Source organism: Lepisosteus platostomus, chromosome 9 (genome assembly GCF_059453375.1).
Source record: "Lepisosteus platostomus isolate fLepPlt1 chromosome 9, fLepPlt1.hap1, whole genome shotgun sequence".
In the NCBI taxonomy this organism is placed as follows: Eukaryota; Metazoa; Chordata; class Actinopteri; order Semionotiformes; family Lepisosteidae; genus Lepisosteus; species Lepisosteus platostomus.
Window position 1 is genome coordinate 27,943,835 of NC_142619.1, and position 15,041 is coordinate 27,958,875.

The 15,041-nt window shown below is 38.6% G+C and overlaps 1 protein-coding gene across 1 annotated transcript in view; it reads left to right on the forward strand.

Moving 5' to 3' along the window:
- ptprr (protein tyrosine phosphatase receptor type R) overlaps positions 1–15,041 on the forward strand; it is a 91,812-nt gene that overhangs the window by 50,150 nt on the left and 26,621 nt on the right. The window contains exon 6 of the mRNA XM_088644556.1: positions 3,056–3,318. Within this exon, the coding sequence (XP_088500682.1) occupies positions 3,056–3,318 (263 nt within the window). The remainder of the gene's footprint in view (positions 1–3,055; positions 3,319–15,041) is intronic.

A 15,041-nucleotide genomic window follows, 5' to 3' on the forward strand; every position in this document is an offset into this window, starting at 1 on the left:
CAATTTATGGAGAGTTTTGTCTTTTAAAATTTGCCCTTGACTTCTTTAAACAACTCCAATATTTGTAAAACGTGAGCTGGTCTACCGTATCTACAATAATATGTGAGGGCAAAAACAGACTTAATGCCATCTCATGTTTTCAGTAGAGGACAGTGAGGAGATGTCACAAAAGTTGAAATGTAGTTTTAGGGTCAAGCTGAATTATCTTTTCCTTCATCTTGTTAGAATTGGATCTAAATATTTTCAGTAAGGTGAAAACATTATTTTCTTTTCATATTTCAAAACCAGAAAATTTTATTAGAAAATTCCTACACTGAGAGGCTAAAAGAACTGGAGCATTTTTTAGACTTGAAATGAGACAACTACAAGGAGACCTGATGCCAGTATTCAAAATCCGAAAAGGCAGTGACTTCTTTGGAATAAACACTGAAATAAAAAGCAGAGAAAACAAGTGTAAGTTCAATCGAAGTGCATTTAAAGCCAAGAACAGTGAGAAGGTCTTTATGTAAATGGTCTTGGATGTATGAAACAAGATACCTAGCCATGTTGTTGAACCTAATACCCTGGCTTACCTCAAGAAATGGATAGATGAGATCCTTGGATCGGCAATCCACTAACTACCAAACAGGTTAGATGGGCTGAATGGCCTCTTCATTCAATCAGGCTTCCTTCTTCCATCTCGATTCAAACAATGATGGACAGAGTTCTAAAATAATAGTGAGATATACTATAGTAGTTCAGGTGGGTAGTTGCGTCAGCATGCGTAGGCTGCAAACGAACAAGTAATAGGTTTCTTCCATGCTGAAAAGAGAAGAAAGAAAACACAACGTTTCGGCCATAGAGCCTTCTTCAGGTGTGTCAAGCCATGTGACTTGGTAGGCATCATTTGATCAAAACTGGAATTTCATTAAATTTCATTAAAATAAAACAAGGTTCTTGCATAAAATAGGGAGGCTGTGTGACTTAGAATCTGTTGCCATTGCACAACCCATACTGCGAACTACTCCGGAGCAAAAACTGTTTGCTTCAAACTTGATGGGTACCATTCCAGTGACAATTCAATTACTATATGATAACAGGCTTGACACACCTGAAGAAGGCTCTACGGCCGAAACGTTGTGTTTTCTTTCTTCTCTTTTCAGCATGGAAGAAACCTATTACTTGTTCCTTTGGAGTATACTGTAGTCATACAGCATTTTTATGAATCCTGAACAGCACAGCATGTCCTTCACTTTACTAGGAATATGAGCTTCAGTTTTGCAGCATGAACTACTGAAGGACCACACATAAAAAGATTTATCTTTTAGGAAACCAAAATTTACACAGGAAAAAAAATACACTGTATATTTAAAATTTAGTGCATACGGAGCTGCATGTAACATCTTGCTTGCCAATGATGATGAGATAATATGACTACTGTACAAATTAGTAATATAAATATGCAGAAACAGCATTTGTAATATCAGGAATATACACCTGAAATTCCTGTGCATCTGGATCTCTGAATGCAAGAGTTTAAATGGGTCTTGTTAAGGTGTATTTGTAGAGATACACAGCACTATTCTTAGAAGATTGAGATAAGCACTGTAACCTTACAAGATATGTGCTGTATCTTGTTTTGTCTAGAGCTTACACAACTAATTAAAGACTTACTACGGTATAATTGTGCTTTTAAAACTCACACTGCACACAGCATTGGCTCACTCTGTAAGCTATACACTTAGGATCAAGTCAAACCATTTAATCAATTTACATAAGCAGTGCAAATGTCACAAACTCACACCATAAATAAGTCCAGGTGGTCTGACACTTGTCTGAGGTTAAACCCTCAAGTAATACAACTTTTGAGATAACTTACAAAATCCTTACTCAAGCAGGAGGGACTCTCAGAGTTTAGGTTTAGGGAGACAGTGCTATCCCAAGAGGATAAGCTTTATTTTATAGATTATATGATTCTGTTTTCCATTATAGATCTGTTTAATTTAATTCTCCTTGGCACTGGTATAAACATACAGTGACATACAAATGCTGTACTGTATGTCCGACTGGGATATTTGTGTGGTGGAGTGACTCAGACAAGGGGGAAGGGGAGGGATTTTAGTAGCAATAACCATCATGTATCTCCCTCTTGGCTCCGCAATTTAAGCCAAGTTGTCAACATCATTCCTTGTTACAAGAAATGTACAGGGCCCAGGTGCAATAAAATAAACACTTGTGACATACAGTATGCATAAAGCACAGGCTACCTATTTGGCTTGTTGGTGTCTGAAAGAAAACAAGGACTTTATGTCAACAAACTTAAATACCTGTTTACTCAGATATTTGAGAAAACAACCCAGGCCAGAAGAGTAAACTGGGTTATAAAGATATGACCCCACCATGCTTTTTGTCCATTCTGAATAATGGAATATAGATTAAATGTGTGGGAGGACCAGTACTCCCCAATATCACCTGTTGTCCATCCTTCCCTCCTATCAAGGCTTTTTCATTAAATATCTGGATATATTCCAAAATAGAGCCCCTCCCTCTATTAGAGCCTTGTGAGGTATTTAATGAACAAGCCATGCTTGCACCAATAGTCCAGACAGTTGACCAGAGATAAGTACTGTATAGAGAGACTCATGCCGCTGATGCTCATTTTGTGCTCATTTACTCATTACTGCTCTGGAATTTATCCGGAGAAGAGCAACCAGATGAATTGTGGGACTTCAAGGAATGTCCTACACTGACAGGCTGAAATAACTGAGCCTTTTTAGTCTTAAACCAAGGGGACCTTATTCAAGCACAGTATTCAAAAGCCTGGAAATTATTGACAAAGTCAATCCAGAGTGATGGGGTTGCACATTGGTGGTGGTGGAGGAGAGTCCCCATTACCTGCAAAGCGCTTTGGGTGAAGTTTAATACTATTAATCTTCAAACATTTAGTTGAAACTAAAGTGTGAGATCCTTGGATCAACTAACTACCAAATGGGCCAGATATACAGTATACTACACAGCTTGAAAGGCAGTTATTGGAAACACGGGTGATCTGAGCCTCCCCGATTGATCCCGCCAGGTCTTGTACCGGCTGAAAGAGAAGATTGAATTCCCTGATCGGCAGTACAAGGAGCAGAGCCGGGAGATCCACCTCACCCCCATCCCCGTCCACACCAAGGAGTCCCAGCTGAAGACTGCCAACAGCATGGTGCAGCCAGAGCTGGCGCCCAAGCCTGCCAGCATCGGTGCCGATCCCCAGTCCCAGTCAACGCCAGAGATCAAACCCTGTCTGTCCGCCAGCCCCTCTCCCTTCAGGATGAAACCAGTGGGCCTGCAGGAAAGGTAAGGTCAACCCATTAAGCATTCACTTTACACAGCATGGAATAAAGGCCCTTGTTGGTGACAGGAAACAAGTGGAAGAGTTCTGAAACAGACATGCTAATGAACGTAGAGCAGGGTTGATAAATAAATAAGAATGCTGTGGCCTACATCTGTGTGAGACATCTTTACCATTGTAGCATTTTAATAGGGGTTTCCTGAGCCGTTCCTACATTGAATTTCTGATCACTGAGAGTTTAATCTGAGAGTTTCTTGCATGAAAATCCAGCAGTGGAAGATCCATTCCGTATGGGTTGGGTTATAAGTCAACAGCATGCTCGTTAATGTGCTGCACTGCCTTCCTCCTCATCCCTGAAGGTCCCTGACTTCTACTCCATTCATATCATTCGAGAAGAATGACACATTCACAAACAAATGGTGTTTGCGGATTACACATGTAATCCTGACCTCATTATCCTATGTGGCGGCTGATATTGTTTTTTCCCTGTACACCCTCATCCATCTGGTCTGAAGCAATTCACACCATTTGAACACATGTTTCACTGACATCTTGTTTCACTGAGTAATCTTGTGGTGTCAGTCTCCTGTGAATGAGCAGTTAGACACCAACAATAATCAAGAACCTGATGACTCGTCACTGCTGAATAATAGTGCACTCTTGTAGTGGGGCACATACTGTATTTTTATATTACAAATACTAGTGCTAGATTTAATGCTTGGTTCTAGATTTTAAGAGGCAAACAACGCTTGCTAATTCAATATCCCACTTAATATAACTGCATTTTACTCATGCGGTATTGCTGACAGTAAAATTTACTTTATTGACATTTTTAATTCTAGGCAAATGTATATCTAGATTATGTGTACTGTATATTCACGGAATAGTATATTTTTCTACACCTGTTTTTATTTGGGAAATTATATTTCAGAAACATATATGTCAGAATAACCCAATTTATCAAGTCCCAATTTCTCAGAATAGTTATTAAATCTTGGTAACAAAATAAATTAATTGGCGTTATAGAAAACAATTACACATTTCAAAATAATCAAAAATCAAATATTTCTATTGGATAAAAGAGATGTATTCACAAGCCTACTTGTTGCTTTGTTCTAAATCACATAACATGACACTGCTCATAACTGTACATTTGGTCTATTTTTTATGTACTGTATGTTGGAGGGTTTACAAGTTACTGTGTACATTTTACTTTTATCGTGGTTTGAAATGCACTCATCAATAACCCTAAATATAACAATAGCATTGCAGTTCCCCTTTAAGTATGGTTCATGTTGCAAATAATAAAAGGGGCCGGTTGTGCAGTGCTTTTTCCACAGGATGGAAAACCAAGGTGTTTCATGTTTGGAAAAGAGGTGTGACCTAACAGTGTGGTTAAGGGGTTACACGGTAACCTTGCAGGACCTGAACTTGAAGCTCAGGACTTTTGAGGTCACTGCTTTGGATGGGGATGGTTTAAGAGGGCTTATCCTGAAGGCTGGAGATAAAAGTCATGCTGAGCCACCAACACCATTAAAGGATTTGCTTTGAACCAAGAAGCTCAACTTCCAAAAGAGAAGACTTTGAATGTTTTACATCTGTTTTATCTCTTTTGTATTACTGGTCAAAATTTGAGGTTAAGGAGTTAATTTCCTTGTAATTGTTTTTTTTTTCTTGGGGGGTGGGGGTCACCTTTTAATGCACAATGATCACTACAGTATTATTAGGGAAGTGTGTGTAGAATTATTTTTGAACAATCTACACACACAACTACTTTAATGATTTTGGCTTATTAATGATTTGTTCAGATGTAGAGAAATACGTCTAGAGTTACTGCATTCATACGTATTAATTTCAAAACAAGTCAAAAGGAGAAACAAAAAAAATATTTTCATTTCAGTTTAATATGAAGTTGTGAACAGTAAGTTTTATGATAAATTAAGCAGATAGAATAAAGCAAAGCTACTGTATATGCCCACTAATTCTGATAATACAATTTAATGGAAACCATGGCTCCAATTCAAAGCTACAATTTAAAAAATAAGTGCTGATGGTGCACTGTATTCTAAAATATTTTAACAATTGTTTATTACTTTAAAGCATTGAATAGAGAAAAAGATATGATTAGCCAGCCTTCTGTATGGGGAAGATGAGACAACCAGATTTTGATAACTTGTTGTGAATGCAGCTGTTTGTTGTATTAAAACCCAACATTTCAGGTCCATAGGCAGATAGGGAAACTGTGACACCTAGTGCTGCATTCAGGGATCACATGAATTCTTACTAACTCTAGGAATTTATTACAGAAAACTGTGTGTGTGGGTGGGGGAGTTAAGTTCTCCTACAAAAAAACTTTATCCCGTGCATTTGGTTTTGTTCTTTTGAAAGAGCTGGCCATTTTCAGAGGGTTATTTTCTGATAAATGAATGAAGTAAACATTATTAGCCTGACTTACTGCCTCAATATTATAAAATATAATACTTAGAGATGTGTAATTGTAACTATATATTTTTTAAAGTAGACTGCTCATTGTATACTGTAAAACAGATGAAATCCTTAAGGACAAATGTACTGTATACTGATGGAAAAAAGAAACGCAACACCTCCTCCTCCACACTCTGGTCCTCCACACTCTGCGTGGAACAGGCTGAAGAGTGACTCATCTGTGAAGAGGACCCTGATGCCACTGCTGATGAGTCCATCACAGCCTCTGTCTGGCCCAAGCCAGTCAGGTATAACGTCTAGGAGGTGTGAGCAGAGGGCCTCTGACAGGTTGCCTTGCTCTAAGGCCAGCAGCATGGAGTGTCACTGTCCTGTCACTGATGTGGGCATTGTGTCTGCCGGCAGTTTCAGCAGCAGTATGGATGGCAGATCTGAAACGATCTCTCAGATGGACCAGTCTGAGGTGTCGGTCCTGCTCTGGTGTGGTCACTCGAGGGCGACCGGATCTTGGACAGTCATCTGTCCTGCCAGTCTGATGAAACCTTCTCTGCAGTCAGGACACAGTGGAGCGGCTTACTCCATAGTGTCTGGCAACGCTGGCACATGACATGCCTGCCTGCAGCATGCCAATGGCCCTCTCCCTTGCTTCTGGTGACATTTGAGGCATTATGGAATGCACAGAAAACTGACTAAGTGTGGCCTTTTCTTTGCAGTGACCTAAGCTTTGAATTAAGGCCTTTTTAAAGGTGACCTGATCAGGCATTGTTCTACTTGGACCTTGTTGGGTAAAAGTGCACCTAACGAGCTTTCGTGTGATTGGCAAGATGCAATGCCTCAGTGCACAACAGCTTTTGACAGCTTTTTGTGAAAGTACATAAGCTATAACTATAGTATTCTCATTCCAGAAAATGTTACGTTTCTTTTTTCCATCAGTATATAAATCCTTTAGGATTTGGTAGCTATTCTTCAGGGGATGTGCTTCAGAGCCTTTTCTATCATTGTAGGTGACTTGTATAACAAATGCATTTCTGTAAACACAAATTTACATTTTTCTGACAAAAGCAGACATTCCAAGCAGCTTGCTGAGTATGAGGAGGCATTTACAGTAGCTACCGTGACATCTTTTTAGTAATCATTTTGCTGACATTTGTTTTCCGAAGTGAATATCAGAGGTAAAGACTTCCTACTTTTTAATGTACAGTATGCATTTTATGTCCTTTCATACACAGAGCATACAGCAGAAGTGATTGCTAGAGACAGCTTTAAAGGTCCCTTTATTTGTCATTAACTGAAAGATATTTTTTACCTAAAAATTAAATTAATTAAAATGAGTGCTAATTACTCATCTGTTGGTGCGAGGATGTGTAAAATATGGGACTGAAGTGGTACATTTGAGCTCTGGTGTTTTTGTGTTTCCTGTCTGAATCATCACAGTGCTCAATTGTTAAGAACACAAGAAAGGCTCTAAGAAACAGGAGTGTATTTTGGTATTGTCCTCAGTCTCTGCCACTTGTGGTACTTATGGCATCCCATGCTGACAATGCTCTTCCTGTATTAACGAGGGAGAAGAATACTGTGGAAACATTTGTCTCACTGCAATCAATACAACATGGAAAAAGAGTACAGTAAATCGATTATACTGACTCAGATATAAATGTTTTATGCTAAAATTCCAAACAACACATTTTACTATTCCACACTTTTTATCTCAACCGTAAAATGATCACGAAATACAAAAAAATGAGCTGTAATCTGACCAGTATTTTAAATCCATTAGCTGTCACAGAAAGTCAAGGCTACAAAGCAAATGTGACTTCTTGGTGATGAGACAAATATGTCTGGTGTTCAGATGTTCTAACACAGTTCTCTGTGAGATTACTTTGTGCAAGCATTTACATTTGGATTGATTCTGCAGGCTTCAAAGACCCGTTCCCAAACATACAGTGAAAAGCATAAGTACTGGGACATGGCTAAATATGTACAGTATGTAAATTAATATCCAGAAACAAAAGCTTACATTCTGTACTTTTTCCTTATATATTTTTTTTATCTTAAATACAACTTTCAGTGGTGTACTGCAGAAATAACAAATTTCACTTCACTTTCCCAATGCTTAATTCACTGTATAAGTTTTTAAAGTTGTCATACATTGTCATTTTAAATTGGGTAGTTATTTTTTATGCAATTTATAAAGATATACAACAAATGATCACTTCACACTTTTGACACTTGAACAATTCAGAGTTCTTCATAACTGGGAGACTAAATTAGTGATTGCATAGTGTGTTACCCACTTTAAGTCGTGTTACAGAAAAACGACTTGTTAACAAATCCTGATATTCAATTCATTGTAGTAATTATTTAAAGTTATTATCAAGGGTGAGAGATTTAATAATCTTTGTAACTGGGTGGAAATTTTATTTCCTGAACACCACAGTTCTTTACATCGATTAAAATCAGTTCCTGTGTAGTTTTTGAATATTTTTAATCTAAATACTTCAGTACAGCTGCTGGTTACATTACACAGCAATTGAAGATGCATTCAAGCATCAGTGATTTTCATAAAAGGTTTTTCCCATGTATTTTCATTTGACTTGCTTAAAGTTAGCAGTCAGAGCTTCTCCCAACATATGATGTATTTAAGAGAACTTTCATGGAGTTTTAAAAGCGATGTTGTCCTTCACTTAGCCTTCAGACAAAAAATGTTCTCCGCAGACCTGTCTTGCTCTTCCTGAAGTCATTGGTCATGGTTTAAACACTCTGACTTTGTATTGTGGGTTGTCCACGTCTTCATTAGGAGCTTGTTACCCTTTTACACTTGAGGAGGAAGAGGGGAAAAGGGCTGGTGAGAGAGTTCTTCGGCATTGCATGCTATATCACAGATACAGTATGTGAAGAAGAGCCACACTCCCCTTCTTGTTATACAGTTGAGTTGATGTGGGTCAACAAGGTTGCTGTTGGCCTTAACTTAAGAGGAAACTAAAATGGTCGATCAGGCTGGTTCCCATAGTGACAGGAAACCCTGGCTGATAGGATGCTGATTGTCTTTTGCCCCACCCCTCACTTGCTCTTCCTTTTTGGCTGTGCATTAAAAGAACAGATGGAGTGCCATTGAGGTGTTTCTTTCTTATTGAGTTAGATGACAGAATTCCTTTTTGCTTGCTTCATCTTTACTTTTTTCTTTTTTTCCCTTTTGTTTAGCGAGGCAAGGAAGAAGAGAGTAATGAGCTCAAAGTCAGGAGAAGAGTCAATAAAGGAAACTGATATTGGCACTTTATTCTGACTTATTTTCTGTGTTGTTCTCATTTTTAGTCCAAAACTGCCTCTGTTTCCATGCATCCAGCCAGGATACACCCTGGACAGGCCTCCAGTCCAGCACAGGGCAGATACAGACACAGACACGCCAGGGCCAGTTTTCCCACAAGTCAGTTAACCTACCAGTATGTTCTTGGATTTTGGGAGGAACCAGGGCAGTCAGAGGAAGCTCATCCGAACACGGGAAGAATATACAAACTGTACGCATACAGGACCCTAAGTCTAGGCAGCCATCCTTCTGTGTCTGTAACTGAAAATAACTGGTGGAATTATTTATTGCTTTATATCTATAGTACATGTGATTCATTTCAGATTTATAGTTTATACTGAAATAGTTAAGAAACACACCCTGCTTTATTATGATGTATCTCTATTTCTCTTAACTCTATCATCCTTTCTGTCTCCTCTGTTGCTAAAATGCTTGGCATTACTCTTGATTCCTGCGACTGAGACTATTTTTCATCCTTAAAACACGTCTTTGTTTCCATAGATCTCCACAAACAAAATCCCTCATTCTCCCTAAATTGGGCTACTGCATAGGATGCAAAAATATACAACTCATCAGACTATTTTACTTTTTTCACTGCTCTGAAATCCAGGTTTTGTGCACTAGGTTATCATTATTACACTAGGTTATGCATTGTTGTGAATTGTCCATGGTTATATGCAGTTTCTGAATGGCGGCCCTACCAAATATTAGCTTTGTGAAGCTCACAACACACAGATTTGGTTGAGATTAGGTGTAGTTCTGTGGTAATTTATGAGGCCATCGTTTTATGGTTTTTAGCAGCTATGCTGTAAATTAACCGTCTGTCTGTGTTGGTGTGCTTTGACTAGAGACCACTATTCCTCTCTCCTGATGCTGTTTTCCCCATGTTTGGCTCAAGCCATTGTGATTTTCTGTACCCTTTGACACATTAAATAATTGTGCCGTTTCTGTGACTGATGCACCTGCAATTTGGGCACCAACTATTTGACATCTTTCAAAATCTATTTGATCTCTCATGTTGCTTTAGAAATGTTGATTTTAAGAGATCATTTAGAGCGGAAACATATTAGCAATTAAATTAATATGAAACAGGTGTAGAAACCTTTTTAATTGCAAATTAGTTACTTCAAGTTCTCTTTCATTATGTGTTTCCTTTATTTTGTCCCCCTTCTGTATAAACTGAGAACCATTACAAATGCCTCTCAGTATGTCAGAACAAGGGCACTATCATCTTTTTCTGCTTGAGCCCACAACAGATCTTCACCTGTGATCGGTGGTACTTCTGAGCACCAGTTTAACGGTGCCTGGCCTCATGCAAATCTGGTGAAAAGCTGAGATGTGCAGAAAACTTGATGTGTCTGAAAAGAGATACCAATACCAGCGGAACGTCATTACCAGTCCATGGAAGAGTATGCATGCCATGTCATGTCATAAAAACAGGTGTGAATATGAGACCTTGATTTCCAAACGTTCAAAAACCTCCTCCATGGATGATCACGTTGGCCACATTGAGTCATCCAGTTGAGGTACTAAAGCAAAACATGTTCACAAGTCCATCTATTGCAGATGAGACTCATACTGCTGTGTTTGACTCATCACCCTACAGATGGGCTACACACTGCCAGCTACACTGGTGAGTCTTTTAATCATTATTAAATCATTAAAGGTGGTACTGTAGATGCTGGACTGTCGATATCTGAGGGACTCTTCTCTTTGTACCCTTAAAGAAGCACGTGTGTAGCCAGCAACATTTTCAAATCATTTCATTCTATGGGGAAGTGCACCATGCAGTTTTGCATATTTTGACTCCAGGAACCTGACATATTTGGATACTGTATGTGTAGGAGCATGTGCCATACCATGTACCAAACTTCCACACTGGAAAATGCAGATTTAGTTGTGAAGCTATTTAGAAAAAGGTCATTTTCATGTCTTATTTTTGCTGTCATGTACTTTTCAGTTACAGAATGGTTGCTACATTCAACCTTAGAGCTGAGCCTAAAACCAGAGATTAAGCGGGAACACTATGGTGAAGAGAAAGATTGCATTCATGTATTCAAAAGAGCAACTGAGACATTAGCCACACTGTGTCAGTCAAACCAGTCTAAATGGTACAGTCTACAAATCCCCAAATATTAAATTCTGCAGTATTTACTCTGCCCCTACAGACACCCACTGAAGAATGTGCACTTTCCGAACAGGACTTTCATTTAAGTTTGCTTCCAAAATATAGGGCCTTGAAAGAGTAACAGAGTGCTCGCTGTCATCAAGCTGGGCTGCTGGTTTGTTGAAAACTTAGCACCTGTTCAGCCTACTATAGCTCCTGGTGTGGAGTGTTTAACAGCCAATTACTGGCTTCTAAAGTGATTTTAGGGTTGGAAAACCAGGTTTGCTGCTATAAGTTGTGTTGGTGGATTAGTAGCTGTTATCTGTGGACTGGAAGTTCTAAAACCATATGCTCCATATGGTGACAGGGCACACTGTACATGCCTTCCTTTAGATGAGACATTATTAGATGAGGTCCTGACTGCTTGTTCCTTAAAAATTGTGTGGCACTGTTTGTGAACATAGTGTACAGTAAGTGTGTAATCCCAGTGTCCTGGCTGAATTCCTTCCTTTCCTGCTCTACTTGATCTGCTGTGTTGTAGGACTGTCAGTGCACAGTGGCTGCTTAGTGACTATTGTTAGTAGATTCTCCTCTGAGGTGAAAAGTAGCAAACCATTCTACATGATTGAAAAGTACACGACAGCAAAAAATAAAAAGGCCAGGTTTTACATACAGTACAGTAGCTCCATAACTGAATCGGCACAGCTGAATCAAGTTCTGCATCACCAGGCGAACGCCAGTGGTGGATAAATTGGGCTTTTTGCCGTGAACCATTTGGATGGAGTTATTATTACTGAAGTGGAGTATGTTGTACGTTTTGTAGCCATCAAGTACAGAAATGACTATAAAACCAGCAGGACCTTGGTATTCCTGGACTGCTGTTTGTTATCATTGGCTTAGGCCTTCCCATGCTAGCAGAACAAGGGTCATTCTTGCTTAACTGCTGTGATCAAATGTAATTACTGTCAGTCTGGTTTATAAATAGTTTTATATAGGTGTGTTTTTATACTTAATGCCTGCTAGTTTGGATAAAGAAGTAATAGTAATTATACTTTACAAAAGTATAATTACAGCATCTTGGCAAAAGCAGAAAGAGGTGTCCAAATAAAAAAAAAATTAGCAAGCAGAAAGTTTTAAAGAAAATAAATTATACTGTATCTGTTAAATAAACACAAATGTTAAAAATGTTTCTTCAATTCTCTTCAATCTACTGCATACACATTTTCCTGCATTTCCTTTTTCATTTAGTATATTGACACTATCACAAAGAAGCAATAAGATGAATGTGAATAATAAATTGTTGGATTATTACGTTCAACAATGTACCATCAAAGTTTATGCTCTTTTTATGTCATGAAAGGCACAGGACGAAATCAAAGCCACCTAGAAATATCCAGGCAAGATCTGAACAGGTACTGTCTTATCACATCTATAGTATATGGTGTTCAAGGTGATCAAATTCCTAATGTTACAAAACAAATATGGCTGCGGTTTATGACAAATTGTTTTTAGAATCCAGGGGCTCCAGGAAAGGAAGAGTTAAATGTCTAAAAGGTTTGAAATCCTGAAGGTCCATTTTGTGACCTCCGGAGAACAGTCTGCAGGTCCTTGCCTACGTGCAGAATGGAAAGTATGCAGTCTGGAGTAAGTGTCAAAATGTGTGTTCACGTCTTGTGAAGAGTTGTCAAGGCAGCAATTGAAAGCACAGCAGAGTCCAAGAATGATCCTGTTGTCGATGGGGGAAAGTGAGGAAAGCACTTATCAAGAATGTACTCATAAAAAGAACAAAAAACTGAGACATGACTGAGGAAACTGTATTTCATTGTAGGATGTCAACTGCAGGAAGCAAACATCATCTATCTGAAAAAAATAAAATAGTCACAGGGGTTTAACCTTTTACTGAAATCTCAGTTACTTTTGTAGCATTATGTAATGCGGTGTTTGCTTCAAAAATCACGAAAAGATTCATTGGAAGGTAAAATAACATAACCCTGACAGATCTGAGTGCGTGATACAGTACATACTGTACACACAGTCTTGGTTCTTAACATGGAAGAGAACAAAGTTTTTGGCTTTATTTCAACAATAAACTCATATTAAAATAATAAATATATTATATATGATATTTTAAATAATAAATATATAAATCTTCAAGAAACTGAATATAGAAACGCTTAAACCATATACAGTACCTGTATTTTATAGTTTTTAATATACAGTTCTGTACTGTAACTCAAAATTATTTTTTTATGGCTTCTTCACACCCCAAATCTGTCTGCATAAGCATACAGTACCTGTAAGTCTTTAATCAGTACCTTATTCAAACTTAGTGAGTGCTCCATATTGTATTTATAGTTTATGTTTTTGGTACATGCATGCAATAACCTGCACTGTCTGTACTCAAAGTAATTACAAGGTTTTTGCACAGTCCTGAATTTTTGTTTTTGTCTTTTTGAAAAGTCTTTTTGCATTTCTCTTACATATTCTAATTTTGCTAATTCTGCTCATATTTTGGGGTCACCTGCAAACTTCACTAGATTGCTAACCACATCAGAATCCAGATCGCTGATACACACCTGCCATAAACCATAAATTATCAGTGATGAGGTTCTAGGAATCATCATCTTCAACCTGTGCACTACACAGCTCAGAATTCAGATCCCAGAATTATTAATACTGACTTGGGGCTGTCTGGGTTTTAGGACGGATGACTCAGTGCAAACTTCCCTGTCATTTTTCACCGAATTTATGCAGCCTTGCCAGCGAGTCACCATAATATTGATTAGTGATTGAAGCTTTTTGCAACATGCATACAATCCGCTGTAACCCTTTTCAATCTCAGAAAACAAGGATGCATTATCTTGCTAAATGCAGCTATGGTGTTGACATGATGGGTGCTTTCATGGCGTTATTTGTTATTTGCTTGGTAAATCATTACAAAATCATGTCTAAGAATTTGGAAAACTGAACCTTTTCAATTCAGGACAATGATTTATTTTTCTGGACACTGCCACACATTGTTATATCTGAAATACAACTGGATTGGGAAACATTATTCGCTGATATGCAATTCAGTGACTGGTGTGGCAACAGGCGGTGAATTTCCTGAATTCTGTGATGTGACGCCCATGTACTTTACCAGTTGAATCAGTGCTTCATAAAGGTCCATATATGGAAACATTTCTGTTCTGTATCTCTTGTCTGCATGTAATGACGTTTAAAACAGACATGAGCTGCCTCATGTGGGTGTCTCGGGAATTATGTGTGGCAAACAATCTGAGACAGTGTCCAGAAAAATAAATAATTCTCCTGAATTGAAAACACATGGTTTGGTTTAGCTTGCCCATTCTATAGTCAGCAGCTATATCACTCTGCAACTGGCAACCAACTGAAGCTAAACAGGTGTGGAAGAGGTGTTAGTGGGGCCAGTAGGAGGTGCTCACCCTGCGGTCTAAGTCGTAATGCCCCAGTATAGTGATGGAAACACTATACTGTAAAAAAGGCGCCTTCCTTTGGATGTGATTTAAAACCAAGGTCTTGGCACTCCATGTTAAATAAAAATTCCAGGGCTTTTCTTGAAAAGAGTAGGAGTGTAACCCCAGCATCCTAGCCAAATTTCCTCCTGGCATTTACCAAGCATGGCCTCGTAATAATCCCCATCCTTGAATTGGCTTCATCACTCTGTTCTCCTCCCCACTGATAGCTGGTGTGTGGTGATTGTACTGGTGCACTATGGCTGCTATCGCATCATTCAGGTGGGGCTACACATTGGTGGTGATGGAGGAGAGTCCTCATTACCTGTAAAGCGCTTTGAGTGGCCAGAAAATCTCCATAAGTGTAATAATTATTGCAGGGTACACCCTCGACAGGAAACA